The 20,903-nt window shown below is 46.0% G+C and overlaps 1 protein-coding gene across 2 annotated transcripts in view; it reads left to right on the forward strand.

The window, feature by feature from the left end:
• B4GALT3 (beta-1,4-galactosyltransferase 3) overlaps positions 1–20,328 on the forward strand; it is a 311,808-nt gene extending 291,480 nt beyond the window's left edge. For both annotated transcript variants that reach the window (XM_085639731.1, XM_085639732.1), the window contains exons 6-7: positions 3,418–3,522; positions 16,009–20,328. In XM_085639731.1, coding sequence (XP_085495857.1) covers positions 3,418–3,522; positions 16,009–16,786 — 883 coding nt within the window. In that variant the 3' untranslated portion in view covers positions 16,787–20,328. The remainder of the gene's footprint in view (positions 1–3,417; positions 3,523–16,008) is intronic.
• Positions 20,329–20,903: the final 575 nt, after the last annotated feature.

Here is a 20,903-nt window from a genome sequence, read left to right on the forward strand (position 1 = left end):
TACGCAGCCCTTCTGTGAGCACAGATGACTGGGCACACGCTTCATGATTGACATTCATCTTGATGGAGCTGAGCATTCAAAGTACTTTGACCCAAATCGATTCCGGGCTATAAGTCCTCATCCAATTGTTATTCCCTTTGTTGGATTCGTCCTTGTCACGGACAATGGAGAGAGCTTGATACAAGCAACAAGAAGAAGTTACTACCTGAGTAGTAACTACTTGATTCTGTGTCATTTGATCCTTCCATTTCCACCGACTTCCTCTCCACCCGCACATTCCAGGCATAGTTAAGCTCCATCATTGAGAGGCAGGGGCAAACCTGCGGCTGCTGCTCATGGATTCTTGACTAACTCAATGTAGATGTAACTGGTGGGAAAAACTGTGTATCTAGAATATCCAGGTAAAAACACATGCAAGAGCACCAAAACACTAATCAACTATGTGTGTTTGAAGTGTTGTCACATGACATGTGTTGGGAAATGCACTGAAAGCACGGTTGCAATGCAAGAATCTTTTGTCCAAAAGGATCCCAAGACGTATGATAGTGCTGCGATAGGCTTAGACCTCAGAACTTCATGTTGGCTTTTAGAAAGGGTGGTGCAAAAAGATCTAAACTTTTTAGCTATTAAAGGGTAGGTCTTTCCTCCGGAAATAGCTATATAAGGACACACACACACACACACACTAGCTATCAGAGCTAGGTGGACACTCCTCTTCCTGCCACTACGTTCCTTCAGGTTAATGTGCATTCCTTGACAGCACACGCAGTGGGCCTATAAACTTCATGTGTCCCTCCTATCCATGGTGTTGACTCCCTCTTCCCACCGAAACTGCATTAACTTCTTGTTTATTCAAAGTGCTGGCGTGCCTTCCCTAACGAGGTTAAGGGTCTTAGTTTATGCATCTTCCACCAATGCCAAGTACACATCCCTTTAAGATATCACCCATAGTGCCTTTGTTTCTCATTTAGACAAACTTCACGCATTATGTGACCATCCTTTGTGCATACTCTCCATACCAATCCAAAGCCCGTTCATCGACCCGCGTCCCGCTTGGCGTGTCAAACTTACTATACCCATCTGAGGTGTCCACGTCCTTTGCCAGCTAGTTCATAGTGCCTACATCCTTCAGCCCTTAAAATATCAATGTGCTTCTCCCATTTGTGAGGCCCATCCAATTACCCATTTCACAGCCCACAGGGATTGAGTGGAATCAGCCATCAGTTATGTATTTTATATGTTGTTTTCGCTGTCAGTGGTGTTTTAATTATCACTCCTTTCACATTCATTCATTGTTTGTTCATTATGTTTTTCTTTTTTTCCCTTCATGCTCACTAGCTTTCCGGATATGTTGCATGCTCTTTCATCTTCTAACTCTAGTTTTCTTTCTAATTTTCTATCCAGTTGAAAGCCAGGTAGGTAAACTAAGTTGAGGTGTCTGCCTACAAAGGGGGTCTGTAAATCACACACAGTACATCTTAACATAAAAAACTAAACAAAGTAACAATAAAAACATTTAAATAATGTAGCAAAACTACAAATTCGAAACAGATTCCAAAAAGCAGCACAGGTGCAGAGTAAAGGGGGCAGACTGAATGGTGCACATACCATGGAATCAGGAATATCTACATTACACCAAGGGAGAAGCTGCAAGAAAAGCGGACTTGCTGTTCGTAGATGAGGGTTTTGAATGACTGTCTCTCACATATTGGTTAAGATTTTTATTTTGCCATTGATTGTTTTGCTTCCCAGATCTGATGGGAAATGTAGTTTATGATGCTAAAACATGCTGCTGGTCATAAAAAAAAAATGGAGACTGTAATAGGAGCCTCTGATCTTGCAATAACTTTGTAATTGGGCAAATTGTTTACTTGTGTCCATCTCTCCATCGTGCTATACATACAGTACTCAAGCGTGTTTTGTATATGGAACACGTTTTATTAAAAGTCACAAATAAACCATTTATACATCTTTCCTCGATAGTTGGCGTGGTCCGTGGTAAAGGTTACAATGTTATTTAGAGCTAATTTCCTATAATTACTTTATTAGAGAGTAGTTTACATTACTCGAGGGAGCTGAGCGATTGTACCCTGTGAAGTTACTAAACCATTACTTGGACCTTCAACAAGGGCAAGGTTTCAAGTTTAAATATTTCATTTGTGGCTACAATGAGTATATATTTCAAATATTGTATTTCCCCAGTTACTTAATTAACACTGAAAATGTTAGACATTAGACACCTAAAATTTTAAGCTAAATATGTACCAGCTCCAGTATTCTCAGTATCGGTCAGTCGCCTCACATTACAGCGATGTCGAATTATGATTTCAAAATTAGGCAAATTTCAGGATTATTTGTAGTCCCTTTAATCCTTATCCTCCAACAGTAACATTTTCCATGGGATCTGCGTCTTTTGCCAAGATTAACAGACCAAAAACTTTGTGATTATGGCTAATTAGATTTCGAGTTCCGATTTGAATCCCTGGTTAGGCTTGTTTGCTACCTGTAACTTTTTTAATGGTCAATGCACATACGAAAGTATACAGAAGGCACTGTGATCTGTCTTCATGTCAAAGTTAGTGTTCATCTATGTAGCTTTTTATCTGCCCCTTTCTCAAATCGTCATTAGTGAATTTAAATAGGCAAAACAACATTCGGGATCTTCCTCCTAACTTTTGTCCCTTTGACCAATCTGTGTGAAATTGTATTATTTATGGAAAGTTCAATGTAGCTTCGCTAGGCAAGGGTTAAGTTCTTACAAAATTCTAAAAATCTATTCCAATGGACTGACTTAGTTAACCTTTACTCCAGAGGTTGAATCAATACTCTTGCTAGTTATATATAAATTATGCACTGTACACTTACATACTAGTAGAATGAAACTGTTCCAAACTGGATGTTTAGTCTTATGTTTAATTTTCTTGAATCCTATCTTTTTGTTCCTTTGCACAATCTGTAATTACATTTTACCTTTTCCTCCTTCATTTCCTTGTGAATCGATATTTTAGTTTTTAAATTGGTATACGTGTCTCATTATTATTGTTTGTGCTCTTTACGGTTAGACCAAAGATAAAGTGGCCCATGCTAATATTATCCCCATAACATAGACTCTTAACTGTGAAATAACAATGTACTAGTAAATTTAATATTCACTTCAGTGACATAAACCTTGCATGTAAATAGTGTCCGATTTACTATTTTACTAGATAAAGTTTATTTGAATAACTGGGCAGATGACCATTTTAAAACGGAAACTAAATGTGAATGCCCATTAGTCATTAAAGCACCTCTTGGTTGTCCCAGCCCTCACCTCCCAAATAAGGTCAATCAAAATATGTAAGCCCTAGTGGAGTGCCTCTCAGTTGCCCCTATCCAAACCCCTGTTTCAAGCTTGTTCTTGCTTTCTTTTTTCTTTAGGGTTCGGCTTGCAGGCATGAAGATATCCCGGCCGCCTGTCTCAGTCGGTCATTACAAGATGGTGAAACACAAAGGGGACAAAGGGAACGAGGAAAACCCTCACCGGTGAGATGACTCTGCTACTCTATCAATTATTGGCATAAAAAGTTATTAACGTTCATGTTATGGCCAATAATATTAAGCATAGGGCAAAGATGGTCATCGGTCAATATTAAGACAACAAGTAATTTGGATGCTTGCTAAAAAATGCATATAGCATTTAAAATTCAGCAACTGTAATTTATTGGAATAATAAGTACACATCAAATGTTGTTTTAAAATGTCTAATTTGCTGGCTAATACTGTCCAGCCTGCAAATATCACGTCAATAAAAAGCCATCACATCAATAATGTGTTCTCCATGTTGGATGTTATTATACGTATTTCTGTTAAAGGATTATGATATACAATTGATTTCAGCAATCCTATCAAGAAAACATTGCACATTTGAGACAGAGGGTGCTATTCAATGACCTTGATTAATTTCAATTTATTGGAAGTCATTTCTGTAAGTAATGATCAATATATCTTGCAACTGGTACAAAAATTTAATCGGAAGCTGCAATAATGAGTCTTTGCGATGGATTTACTGCCTTATTATGAACGTTCTGTGGAGTAAACCCAAACTTTGTATTGATATTGTTTCCAGTAATACATCCTTCCTTTAACTCATTATCCAAAAAAGCTACAGATTAATTTTTGACTCCAATACAGTATGTAACCACTACTATGAAGATGATCCAATGCTTTTTCATCATACTGTTAGTTTCAATGCCCCTTCATTTCCAGGTCTTAGTATGCTTTCATACTTGCCCATATTCTTCTTGGATCAAAACATGTGATTAAGATTTTTCAAGAATGCTCTTTTACAGCTCCCTAAAGTGCTATTAAGTATTTAGGAACAGAGCAAACATTTAAGAAACCAGTGTACACTGTAATCTTATTTTATGTAATTGATGGTCAATTTCCTGTAAAATAAAATCCATCAAATACAGTTTCTTGACAAATTCTGGTAATGTCGATAATAGGCATAAATGTTAACCACTTTTGTAAGGATTTTTTTTTTTTTTAAACTTTTTTTTATTGCCATTTTTACATTAGACACATTGTACATCGTATAGATCATTCAAATAGTTATAACAGATTGTACATTCAATAGTGGTACACATCATCTGCATATATCCGTGATACGTCATCGGAGAGCATGACCCACGTGCAAACTTGATATGAGGTGTATACCCCGGTGTCTCAGGTTCCAGATATGGCACAGAAACTAGGGTAAAACGAAGGCCTAAACTATGGGGGGGGAGGCATGAACAGGCACAACCAATGATATCAGCGAGGGTATGTAGCGTCGTAGGGGTAAGGCACCTCTGTGTCCCATGAGTGTCTATCCTATTGGGGGTCGACCTAGAATTACGTTAGCATAATCGATTTTGGGGTATGTAAGGATATCATGTGGGCGGAATGTCGAGAGATTGGTTGGGCGGGGTCTGTGACTGCGCGTGCAGGGCCGACGGTGTGAGTGGGTTGTCTATTGGATCTGCACCCGGGGATAGCTGCTTGAACTGGTACAATAGCATGGCCCATTCCATTGATATGTGGTGTTTGCGGACCCCTCTCACCTCCTCCTCCCGCAACGTCTCCTCCTCTGCCGCCGCCCACTTGTGTGTAGCTCCCACCCAAGCCGCCAGCGGTGGACCTGTGGGGGAGCGCCAGTGCATAGCGAACCACTTTTGTAAGGATTTGTGCACTTTTGGCATGTATCTTTTTTGCAACAAATTAATTTCTACATTTTCTTCTTTATCATTTCCCATCTTGAGCTTGTTTGATCTCTTGAAGGATGAAGTCCTCCAATGTGGACACCCCTAGTCAAATCACTGAGTACCATTGATGCGAGCCTCAAAGATCAACCAGCGAAGGTCTTTCAGTCTCGTAAGGTTAGGTAGTCCTCTATCTCCAATCCCCAGACTAGAGCCTCCTTTTCCTCACGGTATCAGCAGCTTAAGACATTTTTTAAGGGAGAGCAAGCCTATTTCACTGTCTTCAACTCAGGCCAACTGGTCCCAGTGGCTTCAATAAAGACCACCCATCATTCTCAAATCTATCTCTGAAGACCCACCCCACTTCAATGAGGAGAAGGCTTTTTCGCCACTGCCATCTCTGTACCCATTTAATCACCGCTTCATAAATCTTTTCAGTTGTAAAGCATGGCTTTACACTGGAGCCTCCACGCACACCGCCATCTATGCCACCTGGGTAATAGTACCCTCTGCGGGAGCTGTAGAGTATCCTCAATTTAGGTGCTGTGGAGTTAGTCCCAATCCAAAAAGGAGGAAGGGATGCTACTTTCACTATTTCTGTACAAGAAAAAAGGGTGGAGGGTTACACTCCATTTAATTCCCTTTGCTCTAAGTTGGACCTATCCATATAGAAGCACAGGATGCTAATTTTAGCTCAGTGTCTGAAATTCATGCAAAACAACATCCTGCTATATTCTGTGGTCTTAAAAGACACTTAATTCCATGTGCTTTTCTTGTAGTCACACAGGAAGTAGCTCTGTGTTAGGGTGGGAAGTAAAACTACCAATAAAGGTCTTTAACAAGATCCTGGTGGCTGGCTTTCTATGACGAACAAAGCGGTACAAAAGGGGGTGGTGATGGACGGAGCATCAGAACCAATCAAACACTCCCACCCAGTCAACAGATCTGGGTTTGATCCATCACCGTTCTTTAGCCCACTCTGCCACCCCAGTTCAGACCTGGCCATATGCAAATCAGTCTGACCCTGTGCCTCATGGGAACAATCCAGCCCGAACTGCCAAGCCATGCCTGCCCTGGACCGGAAACAAGCTTCCTAGGACCGGTTTCTGGCATTTCAGCCGTCTTCAGCCAAGCTTGCTTGAATCCAGTGGCAAAGTGAGCAAGGGACTCACGTCTGAGCATACCCTGCCAACTTATGGCGAACAAAGCGGTACAAAAGGGGGTGGTGATGGACGGAGCATCAGAACCAATCAAACACTCACACCCAGTCAACAGATCTGGGTTTGATCCATCACCGTTCTTTAGCCCACTCTGCCACCCCAGTTCAGACATGGCCATATGCAAATCGGTCTGACCCTGTGCCTCATGGGAACAGTCCAGCCCGAACTGCCAAGCCAAAAAAACGATGGATTTAGGCCCAGATCTCTGTACTGGGGTGAATGTATGACATTGTTCTGCATTCTGTCCATCAATTGTTGTTTTTGCATTTGTCACCCCGAGTGGGACGGGTATGCTCAGACGTGAGTCCCGTGCTCTCCATGCCACTGGAATTAAGCTATCCTGGCTGAAGAGGGGTGAAACCCCGAAACCGGTCCTAGGATGCTTGTTTCCAGTCCAGGGAGGACCTGCCTTGGCAGTTCGGGCTGGACTGTTCCCATGTGGCACAGGGTCAAGACTGATTTGCATATGGCTGGGTTCAAACTGGAATGGCATGGTGAGCAAAAAAACGATGGATTTAGGCCCAGATCTCTGTACTGGGGTGAATGTATGACATTGTTCTGCATTCTGTCCAGCAACTGTTGTTTTTGCATTTCTATGACAGCAGAAGGTCCAGTGTAAATCATACTAACAGACAATTCAATAGCCTCAAGGAAGGAGGCACAGTATGTCCTAACCTTATATTTAATATTCTATGCAATCTTGGGGTTTCAGTGAAATCCCCCAATTCATTCTTGATGCCATCAAGGGGATCCAGTAGATATGGCAAAACCTACATGCTAGCTTGGAAGCAGTCTTCACTTCACAGAGAGAAGCAGCCCCAGCTAGATGGAGGATGACTTTATGAGCAAGAAAACCTGTTAACATGGTAATTCCAGAGGCTTCTAGGACTAAAAATGTCCTTCGGTATGGTAGTTCTCCGTGCCAAACTTTACATGTGTTTTTCCAGCTAAATTTAGGAAAAGGCTGGGCAGCCAGCCTAAGCCATTGCTAGTCCAGCCACCCATGGTTCTGGCCTTACAGTTGTGACCAGATACGTCCAAGCTCTTTATGCAGTTCTTCTACTGTCTATCCCTTCTGCAGCACTCTGGCATTGCTGACTCTTCATTGTATTGTTATCGCAGCAGTGCAAGGGACTCCCCACCAGTGCCAAGTGGCACATGTTAGACTGATGCTTTGAAAGCTTTCTTTCCACTAGTGAAATTAAGAAGGATGATGATCCACACAGACAATACCACTGCCTTCTTCAATGTGAGGAAACATGGTATCACCGCACCCCTCAGGTCCAGCTTGCATTGGACTGTTGTAATATGTACTACGGCTTAGCATATTCGTTATTGTTAGTCTTCCGCAGCTCTGAGATTAACAATGCAAGACACCCTGTGCAGGATTCCTCACTGGCCACACACATTTGAAAATTCTTCAGGAAGCCCTTGACCTTATCTTTGAGGCTTGTAATCATCCACTTGTAAATTCCTTTGATACTCATTTGAATCCCGGATGTAACTAATTCACCTTCTGGATTAGCACACGGGCCAAGCTCCCTACAGAATGGTCTAGTGTTTGATTGGATGAGTGTATTCTTGTATGCCTTTTCGCCCAATTCCTCTGATTTCAAAGGACACTCAAAAGATCAGAGTCCCCAGAATGCTCATTTATCCTACCTACTCTGACTGTGCCACACCAGACCTGGTTTTCAGACCTCCTCTGTGTGCGTCTGTATCCACTTCCCTTAGAGTATGAGTCTTCTATTCATGTACGGAAAGAGTATGATCTGAAAGAAACACGTTAGTTAGATTCCTCCCCTTAGAATATCCCCAGGCGTCAGGCTGGATCCGGAAAGATTTTTGTAGCAATACCCCTTGCGTGTCGCTAGGCGTCGTCTGAGGCTCCGCGTCCGTCGTCGGCGTCGTGCGCCGAAATGACGTCGTCGGAGTACTTAGACGCCGCCCTCGCGCGCTGACGTCAGTTCTTCTTTTTTCCGCGCCAGTAAGCACCGATCCGGGAAGAGCTTACCCCTAGTCATTTTTTGAATAACTTTTTTGACTTCTTTTGGTCTATCGACTCGACTCTGGTGCCGGTAGGATGCCTGGTTTCAAAGCCTGTGACGCCTGTCATCGCCTGATGTCAGTGACGGATCACCATCGCCGGTGCCTTTATTGCCTGGGGGCCGACCATGACGCGGAGTCGTGCCTCGATTGCCAGGCCTTGACGTCGAAAGCTAGACGGGAGCGGTCCTGTAAGCTTCTCGAGCTTCGGCACTCGGCTCCGCGCCGCTCTCGGTCCCGGTCCAGGAGGAGGTCCAAGGACCGCTCGCGGAGCCGCAGCCATCGTCATCGCTCGTCGGGGTCTTCGGGTAAGTCGAAGCACTCCAAGAAGTCCAAGAGACGACATCGCTCTTCGGACTCCCCTCGCCGGTCGCGCAACTCGGCTGAGGGTCAGGGTGGTCCCACCCCCGCGGCTCTGTCGTAGCCGCAAGAGCCGTGTCCGTCCCCATACCCGCCGGTCCCTGGGACTGACGCGACTCCGGCGGAAGTCAGTGCCTTCCTCTCGGCCATGAGGGGCCTGGCTCCGCCGTCGACGCCTGTAGGCGCGCCTTCGGGCCCCGCAGGTTCGACTGGGCGACCTCGCGTGCCGGCGGCTTTGGCCCTGCTGCCGTGGACGGCTCCGGACCCGACGCCGCAGGTCCCCGAGGGATCCAGGCCTGGATCTCGGTCGGCGCCGGTCGACCTCACGACGCCTCCTCCGCCGGCGCTGACACCGGTTCCACCCCCGACGCCGTCCCCGGACGACGTCGCTCCCCAGTTTAGCCCCGGTCCGGACCCGACGCCGGCGTGGCGCCGCCTGGCGCCGATTGTTGAACGCTTCATCTACTGCCCGGCTCCGATCATTCCTCCTGTTTATCGGGAATCGGATGACGAGGGCGACTGGGAGGGGGTCTGAAGACCCTATGGCCGCTCAGGCCCAACTTTCTCAGGACTGGGCAGAGGAATTGGGGGATGCCAGTGGTCTGGATACCTCCCCGGACTCTGATTTCATCTCTCCTCCGACTGTGGCCTCGGAGGAGGGTGAAGTCTTTTCAGTGGTGCTGCGCAAGACGGCCGAAGCACTAGGGCTGGAGTTACCTGCTGTGGCCGTGAGGACTAACGTCCTAAGGTCCTTCAACCGACAGCAAGCTCCACTGAGCCTCTGCTGCAGTTTAATGAGGCCCTCATTGACGTTCTGCTGGGCACTTGGTCCAAGCCCTCCACAGTCCCTCCTGTGGACCGGAACGTTGCCCGGCGCCACCGCCCTGCTGCGGGCGACCCCAGTTTCCTCTCCCAACACCCCACCCCCGAGAGTCTGGTTATCCAGGCCTCCACTTCCCAATCCTCCTTCCCGTCCGCTCCTCCGGATCGGGAATCCAAGAGGTTGGAACAGTTTGGCAAGAAACTGTTCTCGTCCCTGAGTTTGGGGCTGCAGTCTTTAAATACCGCTTGCCTTTTGGACCGTTATTCCCACTCTCTGTGGGATACGGTGGAGGACGTGCTGCCCCTGTGTCCAGAGGAAGCCCGGACACGTCTCTCCCAGGCACTTGCTGACGGGCGAGATGCAGCGCGACATGCCATACGTGTGGACATGACACCACGGACTCGCTGGGTCGGGCGATTTCCACCACGGTGGCGCCTCGGCGTCACACCTGGCTGAGGTCCACGTCATTTTCGGGGGATGTCAAGAGTTCCCTCATGGACATGCCCTTTGATGGCACTCGCCTTTTTGGTGAGAAGGCGGACAGTGCGCTGGCTCGGTTCAAGGACTCCCGAGCCACGGCCAAGTCCTTGGGTCTTTCGGCCCCGCGGCTGCAAACTTTCGCCTTTCGTCCCTTTCGTGGCCAAGGAAGGGGTGCCTCCTCACGTCCGCCCAGCCACCGGCCGCAGAACCAACCTGCACGGGGTCGCGGACGTGGATTCCGCCGAGGCGCTACTGGAGGTCAACGTGCCGGTCAGTCCACATCCACCCCGGCAGCATCCGCCTCAAAGCCTTCCTAGTCCGAGCTTTCAGGCCCATTCAACGCCAGTGGGCGGCAGGGTTCGCCATCACCTGCTCCACTGGCGCTCCATCACGTCGGACAGGTGGGTGCTGCAAATCGTCCGAAGGGGCTACTCCCTCCCCTTCGAGACGACCCCTCCAGCCATGCCACCGCTGAACCACCGTATGTCGGGGGATCATTTGCATCTTCTACGAGAGGAAGTTTCGGCCCTCTTGGCCAAAGAGGCCGTCGAGCGCGTTCCTGGTCCAGAAGTAGGTCGTGGTTGTTATTCCCACTACTTTCTGGTTCCCAAGAAGGGCAAAGGGGGCCTACGCCCGATCTTGGACCTCAGGAGCGTCAACGCCTTCCTCCGGAAGGACCGGTTCAAGATGCTCAGTTTAGCTCAGGTTCTGGCTGCCCTAGACCCTGGAGACTGGATGGTAGCGTTGGACTTGCAGGACGCTTATTTCCACATCCCCGTCCTGCCGGCCCACCGGCATCACCTGCGCTTCACGGTGGGTCAGGAGCACTTTCAGTTCACCGTGCTCCCCTTCGACCTCACCAGTGCCCCTCGGGTGTTCACGAAAGTGATGGCGGTTGTCGCAGCTCATCTGCGCCGATCAGGGGTTCCAGTCTTCCCCTATCTCGACGACTGGCTGTTGAATGCGGGCTCGCCCCCGCAAGTCGTCTCCCACCTCCAGACTACGGCCGACCTCCTGCACTCGCTGGGGTTCTCCATCAATGTGCCGAAGTCGCACCTGAGTCCCTCCCAGAAGCTCCTTTTCATTGGGGCGGTTTTCGATTCGGCGCAGTTCCGGGTCTATCCGCCGGAACAGCGGGTCCTGGACATTCAGGCCCTGATTTCCATCTTCCGGCCTCTGTCCTGGGTTTCGGTCAGGTTGGTGCTGCGGCTTCTGGGGCTGATGGCCTCCTGCATCCTGTTGGTACCTCACGCCAGGTGGCGGATGCAGGCTCTGCATTGGGACCTGAAGTTTCAGTGGGCCCAGCATCGAAGCAACCTATCCGACCATGTCTTGATCTCGGAGGGCACTGCGAACCAGCTGCAGTGGTGGCTCACGAATCGCGATTGGGTCAGCGGCAGATCCCTCTCCCTACCCCAACCGCAGCATGTCGTAGTGACGGATGCGTCCCTCCTGGGATGGGGGGGCCATATGGGAGAGGCGGAGATCAGAGGACTCTGGTCTCCGGCGGAGACTCGGCTCCATATCAACCTCTTGGAGCTGAGGGCGATCCGACTTGCACTAAAAGCCTTCCTTCCTTCTGTCCGGGGAAGTGTCGTGCATGGCTGGAACATCAGGGCATCACCCTGGTGGTTCAACATCTGGCGGGCTCTCTGAACGCCAGAGCAGACCAACTCAGCCGCCGGTGCATGATGGATCACGAATGGCGTCTGAACTCGGACGTGGCGCAAGGTCTCTTTCTGCAGTGGGGAGAGCCTTGGTTAGATCTATTCGCCACCGAAGAGAACGCGCAATGTCAGCAGTTCTGCGCGTTGGAATCTCCAAGGCGGCACTCGCTCGGAGACGCTTTTCGTCGCGAGTGGAGTTGCGGTCTGTTGTATGCCTTTCCGCCTATACCACTTCTGCCCAGAGTGCTGAAGAAAATCAGGCGCGACCGGGCCCAAGTCATCTTGGTGGCTCCGGATTGGGCACGAAGGTACTGGTATCCCGAGCTACTCTGTATGTCCATCGATCCCCCGATACGACTGCCTCTTCAGGAGGACCTTCTGTCGCAGCAGCAGGGGACGGTCCTCCACCCGAACCTGTCCAGCCTCCACCTCCATGTGTGGAGATTGAGCGGCGACAGTTGATGCCATTTGACTTGCCTCCTGAAGTCTGTGATGTCATTCTGGCAGCCAGGCGTCCCTCCACAAAGACGGTATACGCCTGCCGGTGGAACAAATTTGTGGCATGGTGCACAGGAAAGGCTGTGGATCCCCTTTCTGCCCCTCTTTCTGAGGTTCTCCTCTTTCTTCTTTCTTTGGCCCAGCAGGGCTCTGCTCTGGGCACCTTGAAGGGTTATCTTGCTGCAATCTCTGCTTTCTTAAGGCTTCCTGATCAGCCTTCTCTTTTCAAGTCCCCTGTTGTCTCCCGTTTTCTTAAGGGCATTACTCATATGTTCCCTCCTGTTCCATTCGTAATGCCTCAGTGGGACTTCAACCTTGTTCTCACTTTTCTGATGTGCGCTCCCTTTGAGCTCCTTCACAACTGTCCAATTCGTCTACTGACTCTGAAAACTGCCTTCCTGGTGGCTATCACCTCCGCTAGGCGGGTGAGTGAGCTCCAGGCTCTGTCAGCTAAGCCTCCCTTCCTTTCGGTTCATCCGGATAAGGTTGTCCTCCGGACACGTCCTTCTTTTCTTCCTAAAGTCGTGACTCCCTTTCACATCGGGCAATCTGTCACGCTGCCCACCTTCTTTCCGCCTCCGCATCCTTCAAAAGATGAAGAGAGGCTCCGCCGTCTGGACCCATAACGTGCGCTGTCCTTTTATTTGGACCGCACAAAACCGTTCCGGGTGGACGACCAACTTTTTGTTGGATACGTAGGTGCTAAGAAGGGTAAAGCTGGGCACAAGCGTACCATCTCGTGATGGGTCGTGTTGTGTATTAAACTCTGCTATTCCTTGGCGAAAAAGGTCCCTCCTGTTGGGCTGAGAGCCCATTCCACCCGGGCCACAGCGGCGACAACTGCCCTGGGACGGGGAGTCCTCTTGCAGGACATCTGTCAGGCGGCGACGTGGGCTTCAGTGCACACGTTTGCCAAGCGCTATTGCCTGGACAGTCAAGTCCGGAGAGATGGCCACTTTGGCCGTTCTGTTCTCCAGGACTTTCTGGTGTGATCTTGGTTCGCAGACCCACCTCCGGGGTTGGTATTGCTGGGGTATCTATTCTAAGGTGAGGAATCTAACTAACGTGTTTCTTTCAGATGAACAAGTTACTTACCTTCGGTAACGATGTATCTGTAAGAAACATTAGTTAGTTAGATTCCTCACCGACCTACCCAGCTTCCCCGTCCTGCGAACCAACATCAAGGGTTAAGGTTCTCCCTTTCAGGGCCCTAGATTTTTTGGCACCAGTGTCGGTCTCTTGCATGGCTCAGCCTCCCTGGCGCGGAAAGCTATGTATAAGAACTGACGTCAGCGCGCGAGGGCGGCGTCTAAGTACTCCGACGTCATTCCGGCGCACGACGCAGACGACGGACGCGGAGCCGCAGACGACGCCTAGCGACGCGCAAGGGGTATTGCTACAAAAATCTTACCAGATCCAGCCTGACGCCTGGGGATATTCTAAGGTGAGGAATCTAACTAACTAATGTTTCTTACAGATACATCGTTACCGAAGGTAAGTAACTTGTTCTTTTAGCCCGTCCTAACGTTGCTCAGCTTTAGGGAATGATTCCTAGGAGCCACCCTTTGCTCCCTTGAGTCTCTCCTTGGAGAACTCGGTGTTTCTGGTGGCTGTGAGGCAGTCATCCTTCAGCCCTCAAGAGGAAATGGCTGTGATTCTGCATCTGGGCCATAAAGGTAATGAAGAACATCTGCCCACTCATCTGCTCAATAATTGGTAGATCTTCCATTCCTCACCGGGATGAAACTGTGTGGAGATTGACACCTTCGGGGTGGAGTCTACGTGAACTCGACTGAGGAATTCTTCTCCAAGGCCAAGCAGAACAAAAATGGAGTTGTCAGGACTCATCCTACCTTTGTTCCAAAGGTTCAGTCAGCATTCTGTGTAAACAGGGTGAGCGTTTTTTCAACATTGTTTTTCTCTGGTCCTCTTACCTCCTCGGCAGAAGAGACATAATTGGGACAACCAGCATTTCTTTCTTGTGTTTCATCTTGCCATAAATAGGGTTCTTTGTTCAGCAGACCAATTATTCATGACTGTTATAGACAAGAGTTCCAGAATAGTGCTTTCGAAAACCACAATTGCTAGATGTATAACAGTATTAAACATTGCTACAGCCTGCCTGAAACTATACCTCCATTTTGATTTGATGTCTGGACTTAGTCCACCAGATATATGCAGCTTTAGCAGGGCCGGACTGGCCGTAACAGGCACCAGGCGTTTCCCAGGAGGGCCTGATGGGTGGGGGCCGGTTTTGTACTGATGAGGGCTGTTTTTGTTGCTGGGGGCCGGTTTAGCAGTCCATTTAACTGCACGGACCCCTGATAATCACCCCAGTTCAATCCCAAAGTTAGCAGAGACACGAGCCGGTAGGTTAAAAATCCGTGCCAGTTGGAAGGGAACGCAACCTTGTGCACGAGACATTACACCACATCTACAGTAATTTGCGTAGACAGATATAGCTCCTCAACTAGGGGAATGTCATCCCAGTCATTTTGGTGTAAAATATCCTGATTAGACAAATCGAACTAATAAGCATGTAGCAATTTGAATGTAATAAAGATAACTGCCGAATAGATAAAATACGAGCTGTTCATGCAACTATGATGACCAAAGTATGGAAATAACGTACATGCTTGTAATCTGAACAAGAAATTTGTCAAAGTGCATATGAAATGTTAAAATTCAATAAACAAATGCAGTGGACCTTACTCACAAGCTCAGATTAAGAAGAGCCTTGATGTAATAGATTAATAGATTAAATCACTCTTAGTCTGTAGGGTTATCACACTATCAACACCCTCGGGGCCAGCTTTAGGGCGGTGCAACTGGTGCGGCCGCACTGGACGCTGACCTGGAGGGGAGGCACTGACCTCAGGGGGTGCGCTGTGTTTAGCAATAACTTACCATTTAAAAGCACCTGCTGCAGGGTACCTTGAGCGTCCACTTCAGGCAGCAATAAAAATGTCAAGATAACTCTTGTGATTAATGTTCCTGCTAGAGAGAGAGAGATGGATCACAATTTTGACTCGCCATAAAGTAGTGCAGATGGTTAATATGCCTGCTGCAAAGAACAGATCTGTATTTTATGTGGCTAGCTGAGTGAATTAATAAAGCCAGCCTTTACCAGTGCTTTAAGACAAATTAAATCTATGTGTGGGAGGGGCAGTGGAGGGATGAGGGGCACTTATGGCGGGTGGTAGTGAGGGAATCTAAGGCGGCGGTCATGGGCGAGGGCAGGTGCCGAAAAAGATTGTGGCACTGGGCGCCATAGTGTTAAAGTCGGCCCTTAACACCCTCATACTAGCCACTGAACCACAGGACATAAACCACACATTGGTTGGCTTATTTTTTCGGGTTGGAAATTAATGCAGCATAACATATGGTGGAGGGAGTTACCTATCAAACAAACATGCATTCACAGTACTGAGAAACAATTTTCAGTCTCATTTTGCAGTTGCCAGGTACCCGCAAGCTGATAATGAGAAAGAACAAGCAGATTACTACTCATAGTATCATCTTAAAGGTAACTTCGTGCGTCTTTTTGCAACTACTTCCCAAATACATACTGAAGCTTCTCCGGACATGCACATCTGGTATCATTGGCTTTTATAAAATTTAGAAAAATAAATACCCATGTTTTTAAAAGTACCTGCAAAAACAGTCCTAAAATTCTATGTGTTCCTTTTCTGCAGGTTTGACCTTCTGATCAGAACGCAGAGGATGTGGACTCAAGATGGGATGAATTCACTTTCCTACACATTGATTTCCAAGGAGCTCCACCCACTGTATACCAACATCACTGCAGACATTGGCTTTGACCCAAGAACCAAAAATGCCAAGAAGCCACAGTCACCCCTCCCATCTGTCCCTAAACAGAATACTGGGGCAAAGAACGCAACGGTACACAAGCCTACTGTGAAAGCCATTGTTACAAACCATTTTGGGGTAGACACTAATCACAGAGAAAAAATATCCCCTGCTATTGATGCTGATCCCAAAACTAACACCAAAGTGAGTATGTCACTTACTCACGGTAGTAGTAAGTCTGTATCTGACTCCCAGGTTAGAAGAGCTGGTCATTCTGAAGATAACCTTAAAGCAAACAAACTAGAGGAGCAGAACAGGAGCAAACAGGAGGCCAGATCCACAGAATCTGATCAAGGTCTGAAACGGGATTCATACAAAAGAGTGAGTGGCATCACATTAGTGGAAAATGTCAGCCAGAGCAGGGATTTCCTTGGCAGGTCACCCCCCAGTCAATCAGCAGTATCCTTGGACTTAAAGAAAACAGCAGGTAAACTCCGTAAAAGAAAAAGGGGTCTTGAAGATCATTCCAAGTCTGGTGCGCACCATCGTGATGAAATAACCAAGAAAGAATTTGTTGCCACTGTGGTCTCTGGATCACAGCCAGGAACTGCAGATCACGTTTCTCCTAAAAAACAAGTTGGTAGACCAACCGAAGGCACTTAATGGAAGTAAATACAAAAATGTGTGTTCGGGAACTGCCTTCGGCTATAACGAGAGCAAATGGGTAAAGAGACATTTTTCACTGCAAAGGTCTCAAGTTTGATGCCAAAATGACTACATCAAAAACAATTAAAGCAAAGTCATAAGTGGCATTGGTGCTTTGTATGTGTTCTGCCTTTGAACCTACTGGTTGCTTTGAATGTTTGCTGGCAAGAAGGACTAGGACAACCCATAGGTATTCCGCTGAAGAGGATAGCAGACGCTGGATTCATGCTTCTCAGCGGCTATGATATTGGGATTACTTTTGATGCTGGGTGATTCAGCATTTCACCAAAACACTGATCACTTAGTTGAAATTGAGGAGGAAATCTCATATTTTCCACGATGAACCTTAAAGTCTCTCTTGTGCCAGTCAACCGAGTGGAGAGAGAGAAAGTGTAATGCAAATGATCAAGTTCCTGGTGGAAATATTTGTAACATAGACAAAGTATATATATATACATATATATATATATAAAAAATATTTATTTATGCATTTTAAATTAAGGCCTTGTAGGTGTTTTTCCATTTTACCAGAGGCGAGACTGATCAGATTTGAACTATGTTCGTTCACGGTGTCTGTTTTGGGAAGCATGTTTGTTCAAACATTGTGCTCTCCACATTCTATGTTTTTTTTATTTTACTTCTGCAAGGTCAATTGGTTAGACTATAAGAACCTAAGAGAAAATGAGGTATCGGGTTTATTCTGCAACTATTCTTTCATTTTCGAAACTTTAGCAGACCCCCTGAGCAGTGTTGCGGACTCGCCGGTGTGCACGGATCCCATATTAAGCACCACTGTTTTAGATTATTATCAGTATCGCGAGCATTCTCCGAGATAGCGATGAACCGTACAGTCAATGGCTTGACCACAGTGCACACTGATCAAACCAGACCCTTTCACCAAGGAGGCCCATTGTTAGCTTTATAGGTAACTATGACTAAGTTAAGTTACACAAGTAAAGATCTAATTCAAATGCCAGAAAAAAATGTTATTCAATTATGATACCACAACGAACAATAAGGGTCTCATATGGCACGTTCATCAAAAACATTTTACGTTTATTTTATACTGTCATCTTTATACTTAATTATTAAATCAAAAAAAGGATGAAAGGGGCTGGTTGTTGCACCTTGGTCGACATTTTCACAGACTTCTGCTGGAGCATTCTGTAAATTAGTGATCACAGTAACATTTGAATGTGATGCCAGGCTGGACACTGTATAATACAAAAGAGGTTTCTTCTGAAGGACAGGCAGCAAACAAACTCAAAATAAACAAAACAGCCAACCAGAATGTGCTCTCACTAGAATCTGGATAGCAGATACACAATGTAGGTGGCCAACCTAGATTGAACTGGTGGTCATTTGCTACCATTCGTCTGTTTCTTTGTATTTGCCTTCCTGGAAACTGACTACTTTTCTCTCTTTGTATTGCACTTGCTGCAAGGTCTTCTTCATCTGCTTTATTGTGTTGCTTGGCTTAAAGGGACTGGCTGCTGCTCTCCACACTAGTAATCATTGTCTGATGTGCCTAACACCTCTAGTCCTCTTTGGTCTTGACTTTGGTCTTGAGCTTGACTCTCCATGTCTCACATCCCTCTGTTTGAAGAACCTTGCATGTCTGTTGCTTTTCCATTGTGGTTGAAGTCCTTCAGAGGCTGGTCTGTGGAACCGTGCCTTTTTAGATTGAATTGTCAGCAATTTCAAGCCTCTGCATGCCTCCTGTAGAGACTGAGCAATTCTTCAGTGAGTTTGTTTTCAGTAGCAGGTTTTCAGAATGGCAGTGGACTGTGGTTGGACTCGGTTTGTTTTCCATCATCGCTTTTTTCATCTATACATCTCATATAAAGAAACCGAGTCACCAGGTGAGCTAATTGAGAAAATCGTGTGATCTGAATGATTTTGAGTTATTTATTTCCTATGTTGGATTTTAGTTCTGTGATGCTGTTTTACCCAATTAAAATAACATCATTCTGTAAGAATTTTGAATAATCATTTAGCCTCCATGTTTTTGTCTTTTTATTTCAAATGCACAATTTTGATTTTACAGCATTACGATTGTACCCTTTTACTAGCACGAAAGCATGTTTATTCTATGTGAAACCATAAATCCAGAAGCATACCCCATTTCACAAAGATCAACTGGTCTTTGTTTGTTGGGGGGGAATGGGAAGAGTTAGGGTGAGAGCCTCGAGAGTTTGCTTCCACTGTTTCATGAGATTGTACAATTTCTACTAAAAAATTCTGATTAATTCGAGAATTTTTCGAAATTGGCTTTTTAAAATTTGCTGAAAAAATAAAAGGCTGGAAAACCCGATTTAAAAAAATGGAGTGATACAGCTGAATTATCTGCGCCGCTGATTCACACATTAATGTATCAGAATATTTATCAGTAAACACCAAGATTTGCAATGATTTTTCCTTCAGCAAATTGTTCTGCTGAAAAGAAAATCAAGAATCTGCGCAGCTTAACTAAGAAACACACATAATAATATCCTACAAGGTGGTGAAATGCAGACTCCTCAATTTGGCAAAGCTCCGCTGGTGAAATTAAAATCTGGCACGTGGCTAATATATATTTTGGACACAGACTTTATTCACCGCTTAATTTGTTGCCTTGTGCACCGACCACTGTACCACACAGAAAAAAAACCCTTTGTAGACTGTGTTAACTGGTGCTTGGAAGACACACCTTAGCAGTTAATCCAAGTTTTAAAGCAACGCGTGGTGACCAGTTGAGCTTTTATTTTAAGACCTGTATTTTACCTCAGGAATGTGGAACACTCAAGAAACTTGGATAAAGATATCCGTTTGAAAATGCTTATTTTAATTATTGAAAATAATTGTTAATATATGTCGAGCCTACTGCTGCTTATAAACATTCACTATACTAATAAGTAGGAAGAAAAAGTTGAAATTTGAGCTCAAGGAAAGCGAAAATCGAAAGCACCTTTTTAATGGACGCTACTTTTATTTATTCAGAGACACAATGTGGGATGGGCATTTGGAGGAAAGTCTGCCACTATGGCCTGTTACATGATTTGGTTCAACGCTGCATACTGTGAGTGCACATGGCTGCATAGAGTCGGTTCAATATTTTCTTATTATGTACAGATCATGATTAAGCGCATTTATGAATCCTGTGATGAGTCAGGGCATCTCCAGACTAGGACAGAAAATGAAGTGCTGCATTGAATTGTAAATGTAAAAATGTCTCAGTAAATTGGGAATTATTGTTGTGAGTTGTGAAAAGCTGCAGGAATTAGTTTAGGAAGTCACTTTGTACAGCAATTTGCAATTACTGCCTTTCCTGCTTTGCTTTTCCTTAATAACTTACCACGAGCGGTGTTCACACTCTGTCTCTTGCCTTTAGGAAACTTAATGTGTCTTGTGGAATTGGCATTTCGGTTTATTTTGTTGTATTTTTGGGGTGGGTTGCAAACTGAATATTGTGTCAAAAACTATTTTGTACTTGTACGTATTTATTAAAAAGTTATAATGCATGTTTGTTTCCGTGCAGCTTCTTTTAATCTGTTTCGATTAAAATGTAACGCAACACGAGTGACCCTCTTAACATAATTTGGTGTGAAGCCTCTAAACATTCAGACATGTTGCCTCAAAGAAACCCATCTAGACCTCCATTACCCAGGTAAATACTTTACACCAATGGGGTGGGTCTGTTGGCCCATAGAAGAATATGGAGACTTTGGAACAAACTAGAACATTTGAAATTCTGGACTTGAGATTGACTCTGCCAAGGTCAGACCTACAAGCCCCTACTATCCTTTAGGGGGCAGTGCTTTCCCCAATACCATCTGATTACTTTATGGGTTTGTCCACATCTGGTTAATATTATGCCGGACAGTTTGATTGCTACCTATCAATTCATTTAGCACAAACATGGTTGCCTGCATTAGGAGAGAGAAATATATTGTTTCAATGGCACAGATGTGAACATTTGCAAGTATGAAGGAGGTCCCTTTTTAAAGAAGGTGAGGTTGGAAAAGAAGGTAGACTTTGAACAATAGAGCAAGAGAAAGATCTTTCACCGGTATTAAATATCCATTTAAAATGTAGA

Source organism: Triturus cristatus, chromosome 12 (assembly GCF_964204655.1).
Source record: "Triturus cristatus chromosome 12, aTriCri1.1, whole genome shotgun sequence".
Taxonomy (NCBI): Eukaryota; Metazoa; Chordata; class Amphibia; order Caudata; family Salamandridae; genus Triturus; species Triturus cristatus.